Here is a 10004-nt window from a genome sequence, read left to right as displayed (position 1 = left end):
GAAATTAAAAAATTTATAAAAAGACATTTAGTTACTTAAATATCATTTTTTTTCTATTGTTAATTTTCTTTATCCAAAATTTAGAATAGATAACATTCAATTTCTATAATGTTAATATATTAAATATGTTTTTAAATAAGATATAAAAAATTATCAATAATATTTTTAAATGCAATTGAAAATATTAATTTAAATCAATTTATCTTTTAATTTTACAGATAAATGTACATGTAAAATATCGATATCAAATATTAATATATTGTCTAATTAATTTCTATATTATTTTTACTTTTAAAAAAGTATTTATAAAAAAATGTCTAATTTTTTATATATAATCTTATTTTATTTCATTTATATAGACATTTCATTATTACTTCATTGTGTACTTTCATTTGTTATTGAAGAATTTTTATTTTTAACAATTTATTTTCAAACTTTTTTACCTGAAAAAGATTGTCTGAAAATTAGTAAAATAATAAAAAATTTTTATGTTTTTAGTAAATAATATTTTAATAATAATTTTGTCCTCCAAATATGTTTAAAAATAAGGATAATGCATATTACAGAAAAACCAATTATAATAGTATTAAAGAAAAATACTTGTTAATATTATACAAAAAAAAAGTATTTCTTATATCATTTTAATTTTTTCTGATTTTTTAATAAAACTTACATTAGTTCATATTACTATAAAAAATTGTTTAAATGGGTAAAAATATTTTTTTAATCATTTATCATAAAACTTAATGTTACATATATTTTCAATTGTGCAAAATTGATTTTAATATATATTAGTTTTTTTTTTTTTTAAAGTGCTTCATCAGTCTTATCAAGCCATTGATATTAAATTTAAATTTGCAAATATTTTATTCTTTTACGATAGTGAAAAAAAATGATATGTATATCTCACCTAAATATGACTTTATTTCTCACAAAATTTATTATTTTATATTCTTAGACTTTGTAATAAAAGAAAATATTTAATATGATAAACTCATTAATTTAATGATTCAAAATATATTAGTTCTTTACTTTTTTTCTTCTTTTAAAAGAAACCAATATTATTTTGTGCAAAACCTTATCCTATTTGATGATAGTTTAATACATTTCTTTTTAATTTACCTTTTTTTTTCTTTTTCAAAATTTTTAGGCTTACATAAATTTTTCAATTTTTATTCACAAACGTGTATATACTTTACTATTAGAAATAATGCATTTATATTGAATTTCCAAATATTGTTTAATCAATAGTAAATTGAGTATATTAAGTATTTTTATATCAAATTAAGCACTTTTTTCTTATACAATTTTAATAAAGAATATATTAAAAAATTTTTTTTATTTCAAAAAATAATATAAGAAAAAAAATTCATTACTAATATTATACTTTTAAATGATGTATTTACAATAAATGTAATATTGAAGAAAATATGCTACAATAAAAATGTTATCATTATATTAAAATGGGTTATTCTTAACATTATACTATTTTATTTGTAAGTTAATGAGAAATTTAATAGACAATAAAAAATTCTTTTAATTTTTTTTATTTATTAAACTAATTACATATATATCAACATTTGCTCTCTTTTCCTGTTTTATTTCCATAAAATATAAAACCCATCTGAAGATATTTTCGTCTGTTATAAAAATATAAAACCCTTTGTTACAGGTTTTTTTTATTATAGATTATAAGTGCATCGGAAATTTGATACGAAATATTGTTTATATATTCATTAGTTTACGTAATTTTAAGCGTCTTAAACACAATAATTATAACTTAAAACTTTAAGATAAGTATTCTTATTAAATTAATTAAAGTACATACATTTTATTATAAATTATTCCTCTAATTGATAGTTAAAAATTTTTCTAAATGGCTTTAATAACCTGCTATATACATATTTATATTATCGAGTAAGACTCCTAGAACGAAGCATTGTTTCTTTTATGGAAAAAAGTATCTTTTATAAAATGTCAATTCAATATAAAATAATAGCATATTTTTTTTTTTTCCTTTTTTATGTAACTATAAATAATGTTTTTTAATAGTATAATGTTATCATATATATGCAATATATATTTACCTTTATAAGTTTTATCATATATTTTATCATTTGAAATGATTTATATCATTGTATTTTTTTTTTATTTTTACTATCTCTTAACTTTAATAACTGTTTGATTATAGATTTTAAGTTGTAACAATATTCTTTGTTAACATACTGGGTAACATTATATTGGAATCATACTAAATGATTGAAATTTTTTTAAACAATAAACATTGTAACTATAATTTTTAAAAATTTTTACTATTATTTTTATCTCAAAAAATATTATTGTCAATCATGGTAAGAGAAGCTAATAAAGAAGAAGCTCAACTTTGTTTACAAAAAGCTAAAATTGCTTTACGAGATAAAGATTTTGAAAAATTGAAACGTCTTTTAACAAAAGCAAAAAGATTGGATCCTGATTGTGACATTTCAGGTATTTATGACGTTATTAAAATCAATAATTGTATTTTTTTTTAATTATAGGTTTTCCAACAGATTTTTCTTCCGATGACAAAACTTCTTCTTCAGAACCTTCTGAAACAACAAATACTTATTCTCATCATGATCATTATGAAGATACTACTAATAATGTTTACCATCGTTCCACAAATAGATCAAAAAACCATAGTAGTAAATCTCCAATAAGAAATAGAAGTAAATCAAGGCAAAAAGAATATACGGATGACGAATTTAGAGAAGTTGACAGAATTCGTCATTGCAAAGATTATTATGAAGTACTCAAAGTTCCCAAAGATGCTGATTTAAAATTGTTAAAGAAAAATTATAGAATTTTAGCTTTGAAACTTCATCCTGATAAATGCAGAGTACCAAATGCAACAGAAGCTTTTAAAGCACTTGGAAATGCGTATGGTGTCTTGTCAGATCCAGATAAAAGAAAACGTTATGATATGTATGGTTCAGAGAATATGTCAAATGTTACTCATAGGGGTGAAAATAATTTCTATGATTATGATGTCGGACATGGATTTGAGACTGAATTTACACCTGAAGATATATTTAATATGTTTTTTAAAAGCGGTTTTGCTACACAGGACTATCGTCGCAATCAAACTTATAACCGTCGTCAACAACATTATCATCATCCGGAAGAGTCTTTCTTTAACAGTATAGTAAATTTTGTGCCTTTGTTCTTACTTTTTGTATTTGGAATATTGATACAATTTTATATGGATCAATCACCATATTCATTGATAAGAAGAGAACCATATGTTTATGAACGTATTACAAGAACACATAAAATTCCATACTATGTAAAAGAAGACTTTATATCACAGTACGGTACCAAATTAGGACAATTAGAAGCAAATGTTGAAGCTGAATTTATTAATGATTTAAGAATAAAATGTTACAGAGAAAATAATGAAAGTAAGTTTTTTTTATAATTTTTTTTTTTTATTTTTTTAATTCTTATTTCAGAACAGCATATGATTTGGCGTGCTAATGCGTTACGTGATGCGCAATTAAAAACTCGCGCTGAAAAGTTATATATGCCAAGTTGTCAGAGACTAAATGAAATATATTCATATTAGTTCTTTGAATATCACAATCTATAAATGTTTCTTAATCATCTTTATAATTTATGTTTTGTCACTTTAATAATAATAGAATTATCTATGTATTCAAAATTTGACTAAAACCCTTCGATTAACAAAATACAAAAAATAAGTGAGTTTAAATAAAATACAAATTATTTTAATATATATTTGTGTATCATTGTCATTTTATCTATTATATAATTATTAATCCATTTTATATATTTAATAATTTTATAAAATACTTTGAAAAAAAAATTAAATGCTTTTACTTTTTATATTAATTAAATTTTTTAAAAGAATTCATAATTTTAACAAAAAAATGAAATTTTTTTCAGTGAAATATAATTTTATATTAGAACAAGCAAAGATTCATTGATAAATTTATAATATACTTCAAAAAGAAAAATAATTATGCAAAAAGAAATTAACTAAATTTATTTATAAATGATAATATGTGCTGTTATGAAGATTAATACATTTAGAAGTATGGTTTTCCTTATGGAATTATATAAAATAAATAAATTCAAATGTTTATGTATTAAATTGAATTGACAATAACTTATTGTTTACTTTTCAAGAAACTTCTTACATAAATCAAAAAATTTGAATATTATATATTTTATCCCAATTTTTATCATATTAAAAATTATGCAATAATTCAAGAATTTTATAATGTAATTACAATAAATATTTCAAATGATTTTATTATTTACCACCATTTTGTAATAAAAATATTTAAAAAATAATAGAATAAATTAATTTTTGAAATCTTTACATCATAATAAATTATAAGTCAAGTAATCTTTCATATAATTATGATATTATTTCTATTTTTTTTTAAATATCAGAAGTCTTAGTTTATTTTTAATTATTTGTTGAAATTTATTTTAAATTTTGTAACATTTCACGAAATTTTTCACATCACTTACTGATTTTTTTAAGGCAAGCAAAAAAACCTTATACAATTTAAACATACTTTTGTTAATGTATTTTAAAAAGTAAAAAAATAAATGATAATATCAATTTTTATCACTCTTGACTTGTTTTAAAAATTTTAAATAGATTTTTTATTTTCCAAGATTTTTTTTATCAAACATTTTTATTTCTTATTTATATAAATAATTATTTTATCAAATCCATCAAAATATTATTTAGTTTTAGTAATTTTATTTGTATTAAATATTTATAATTTTAATGGTTAATCGTTTCTACTTCATTTGCTTTATATTTTAAACTTATTTTTCAAAAATGGTTTTAAATAATTTATTTCTCATTTTCGTTATCTTTTATTGTAATAATTATTTATTAGAAAATATAAAAAAAAAGATTTTACTTAGGATTTTATTGAAATTGTAAGATAAGTATTATTGCATCTTATTAACCTTTTAAATAAATAATTTTATTATGCTTTATATTTTAATATGTACTTTATAGATATTGAAAAATCTTCTTTTTTTTAATAAATATTATAAGTAAAAACAATTTACTATATATTTTTTTTTATCTTATAAAATGTCTTAAAAAAATTTTGGCTTTATTAAATATCAAGATTATCACATTAGTTATATGAACTCATTACCAAATTCTTGTATTGGATATTAGCAAGCAAATTTAGTTTGATGTCTTTGATAAAGATTAATAGAGTTGAATCTTTAACTTAATATACACAACTTAATATCTTTCAACTTTAAATTTGATATAGAAAAATCAAATTTGATTACTAAACAGTTATAATAATTAAAATTATGAAATCGTTAAAGAATTTCTTCATTAAATTTCAAAATACTACTAATGATGTTAAAATAATATTGCAACTTTTTAAAATACTTTCATACATTTGTTGTATCAGTAATAATTTAATAAAATTTATTTGTAAAAAAAAGTTGTTAGAAAAAAAGAAAAACAAAATAGTACCATTTTTATATTTTCAGAAACAAAAAAGAACTTTAAATATATGTATATAAAATTTTTTTTTTCTTTGTAATTTTTAATATTAAAGTAAATTTTCCAAAAAGACCTTATTTTTATATCCATACGGATATATTAATATAAATTTATTGGTTTAAAATATTGGATTTTAAAGAAAATTAAAATAAAAATTGATAGAGAATTTAATATTATAAATCATTCTGACATTTTGTTAATAAATCATTATGAAAAACAAAAAAAAAATTGTTTTTATATGAAAATAGTAAAATGAATATTTGTAAATGATAGGCATATAATAAAAAGACATAAGTATTTTGATAAATTGTATATTTACAATAAAGTTTGATACATACAACATTTGGTTAAATTTTTATTACAATAAAAATTTTTTTTCACATAAAAATATAGATATATTTTTTTTTATAAATAAAGTATTTATACAATTTAATAAATAATTATATCTTTGAAAATTTTTTTTTGATTATTTGATTATTTATTTCTTCACTTTTCATTTATAAAGCTTTTTATATTTTTAAGATGGTAAAGTAATGTTAATAGTTAGAATATCTTTAAAATTTATATATTATTTTTATACTTTATGAAAAAGGGTATATAATATTAGAAGAAAGTAATGGTAATATGAATTAATAAATAGTTAAATTTTATTTTGAGTCATGATGAAAATTAAAAATGTTATGGCTTTAAAGTATATTTATAATAATGATAACTAACTTTGACATATGATAAGATTTTTTAAAAAAAAAAAAAGTTATTTTAGTTTACTAAAAAGTCTAAAAACTACTTTTTTTTGTTGGATATCAAATTTTACTCATATAGGAAATTTTTCTTATCATTTTAATTTATATATCAATGAAAATTTGTTTTAATTTGTTAACTATACATTTTTAATTAAATTATACTTATAACAATATTTTATCTTAATGCTATTTTAATAAATTAGGTTGTCATATTTTGATAACTTATTGTTAAAAATAACACTTTTTTCATTAAATAATTCTTCATATTTTCTATTTGTAAATATAATTAATTATGCTATATTATTGAGGACTCTTAATAATTGTAATATTCTTATCTTCCTAATAACCAGTAAATAGAAACATATCTTATTTATCAAATACAAATGTTGATATATTTATTATCGTTCCTGATTTATCATTTTTAAAAGTAATTCATTATATCACATAAATACATATACTTACAATTGGATACTCTTTTTATCTTTTATATACCTTTATTAACAAATAATGGCACTTATATTTAATTACCTTTTATCATTTTAAATAATGTCATTCATTTATTTTATCAATTTAACAGTTGAATTTGTTATCTAAGGACATATGTAATCATAGATAAATATAATACCTAAAATTATTTTTTTATATATACATATATTTATATATACATTTATTTCTTTGAACAACTAATTACTTTATCTTTTTACATCTGTCCTTATAGCTTATTACCTAGAAGATATATTTTATACCTATGAAATTTTAAGAAATAACATTTGTACTGGCCACAATTATATTTAATATACATAAATTATTCATTTTATTTTTATATATTTTTTTCATTTAACAATAAGTATTAATTAAAAAAAATAAAGTTGTAGTACATTAAATGAGCATGTTAAACAATTTATATGATTAAAATAATTCTTTATAATATCTCTTCGTAATCTTTGAAATAATTTAACAATCTACATAAATATTCACCTACCTCAAGAAAATAAATATTCTTTTTTAACATATTAAAAACATTAATCTTTTTATTTTATTTAAAGTTAGCTTTTATTACAAATTACTTTATACTAATTAACATAAAACCAATGATTTACATTTTATCCTTTTCAATTTTATTTCTTTATCTTATTTTTTAATCTTAAATTCACTTTAAAATACTTTTTAAAACCTAATTTACACCTTTAAATAATTCATAAGCTTATTTTTTTTTTTACCTTTGTCCTTATTATAAATATAGATATCTTCAAAGATTGCAATTGTTATTGTGTGAACTTTTTCATGATAATAATCAAAATAATCTTATTTTTTGATTGACAACTTTATTTACTAACAAATTATATACAACATAATAAAACTTTTTTATTTAATACTCATCTTTAAAAAGATATAAAAGTTCATGCTTCATCATAAAATAGGATATATGTATATATATATTACCTCTATTATACATAAATTTAGCATATATATTTATAAAGTATGCATCAATTAATTTTAATAGTTGATCACTTTTTATTATTACTAAAAATAAACTGCATAATTAAGTTTAATGCCATAAGGGTAATGTCAAAATGATTAGTAATCAAATTTGTACTATTATAGTTTTTAATATTTACATTATACATATATTAGTAAAAATAAAAGTTATTTTAAAATACATGATTCTTTTTGTTATTATTAAATAAGCATTATTTAAAAGTTTTATTCTTATTACAAGAATACTTCTTGTTTTAAAATAAAAAAAGATTCATTCATGCATATGTATCTTTTTAACCTTGTTGATAATTAATTTTCTAAATTATTTATATCTTTTAACAAACTATTATACTTTAAAATAAACTTTTTTTTTTTTGTTATAATTATCATTTAGAAGCTTTCTAACAGTAAAAAATATATAAATATATTTATAAAATATATTAATTTTGTTTTTAAAAATTATACTATATTTTTAAAGCTTTTTTTTTCTTTAATTCCTTATATAATATTAATAAATAGATAGATATTTGTTCTTATTAGTATAATAATATATTACATAGTATATTAATTATTTATTATATTTTAATTCTACTTAACAATAAAATAATAATATAACTAAAAAGTTTATCATTCTTTTTAAAGCATGTTCCGCTATTATTAAGTATATCATCTTATGTCTATCTGAAGTATAATAGATAAACTACTAATACTAATTACCTTTTTTATGTGTATTTGAAGATCTCATTATCCTAATCGCCGGCTTTTACCTCTTTGATCATTATCTTTTTTGTTAAGTCTTCAATTGTAAAACAATGTTGCTGATTGCGCAAAAAAAAATTTTTTTTTTGGTTCATTTTAATATATGTCCAATTATTCATACAAAAATATTCTTTTAACTATTATATGTATACTGAGAAGATTACATTACAAGTGGATATTGTTGATTTTAGAAGTATGGAACAGAAGTTTTCACTTCATTTGTTTATACAATCTTTATTATTTTAAAAAGATGTTAAGTTTATAAACATATCAAATCAGGGTCATCATATCCTACTATCAAAATGTTTTTTTTTTGTTTATATTTAGAAAAAAAAAAAAATTTTTAGTTATGTTTAGATGAATCTTGTTATAAGATATAAATTACAATTTTTTTTATTAAAAAGAAATTAAAACAACCAAATGGTAGGTTATTTTATTATTTTTTAAAAAAAAATAAATATATTATAGTTAAAAAAAAAGTGAATTAGATTAATTTTAAATGATTAATTTTAAAAGGTTTAATATTATTTCAATGGTTTACTTTTTTTTTTTTTGTTAAGTCTTATTTCTGATTAGTATCAATTTTAGTGGGTATAATAATGATATATTACTTATGAGGTAGCCTTACCAACCACACAGCTTAGATATTATATATAAATATATGTGAGGAATGTTTTTATATCAAGGTACAAGAGGCGTGGTTAGAGACTATCTTGCCAAATGAGACAATCCTCTGAAGCCTACATTTATTATACATTTACACTTAGTTATTATTAAATTCTTTTTTAAAATCAACTACCATATTTCAATATTATATATATCTTTTGTTTTTTTTTAACTTATTTATTATCCTTTTAATATTAAAAAAAAACTTAATGATAGTTATCTTTTTATTATTCCTATAAAAGTTTAAAATAACATTATAAAAGTATTAAAAAATAATGATTAATATAATAAAATAAAAAAATGTTTAATGACTTAATTTTTACTAAAAAACTTTACAATTTTCTGTCATTATTAATATATTTATAATATATTCATTTCCACACCTTGTTATACTTACTTTTTTAAATTACCATTTTTAATATATTCTCTCATACTTGATTGATAACATAATTAAGGACTTGTCAGAATTTGATTAAAATCTTACTTTATTTCATTTCAGGTATTATTTAATTACTTCTAATCACTTAACTATATTTCTTTTTATATTTACTATCTTATAATATACTATATTATATTTTATCCATTTTAATTGAAATATTAAGATAAAAAAAAAAAACAAGAAACATTATTGAAAAAAAAACAACTTATAATTTTATATCCCTGTTTATTGGGATCATGTATAATTTATAGTTAAATTTACATATTAAAGATTATTTTCTATATATTTTGATTATTAATATATAATATATATAAATATATATTACTATTTTTTTTTATTTAAATATTTAAAAAAAAAAGAAAGA

The 10004-nt window shown here is 18.0% G+C and overlaps 1 protein-coding gene across 1 annotated transcript; it reads left to right on the top strand.

Moving 5' to 3' along the window:
* Window positions 1–2348: 2348 nt before the first annotated feature.
* SRAE_X000076200 (DnaJ domain and Domain of unknown function DUF1977, DnaJ-like domain-containing protein) lies at window positions 2349–3604 on the top strand (the record flags this gene model as incomplete). Its single annotated transcript, XM_024645146.1, has 3 exons — window positions 2349–2487; window positions 2538–3440; window positions 3492–3604. 3 exons carry the CDS (start codon window positions 2349–2351, stop codon window positions 3602–3604), a joined length of 1155 nt encoding a protein of 384 aa, XP_024510633.1.
* Window positions 3605–10004: the final 6400 nt, after the last annotated feature.

The sequence above is a fragment of the Strongyloides ratti genome (genome assembly GCF_001040885.1).
Source record: "Strongyloides ratti genome assembly S_ratti_ED321, chromosome : X".
NCBI lineage: Eukaryota > Metazoa > Nematoda > Chromadorea > Rhabditida > Strongyloididae > Strongyloides > Strongyloides ratti.
This window is presented reverse-complemented; position numbering and strand designations above follow the sequence as displayed.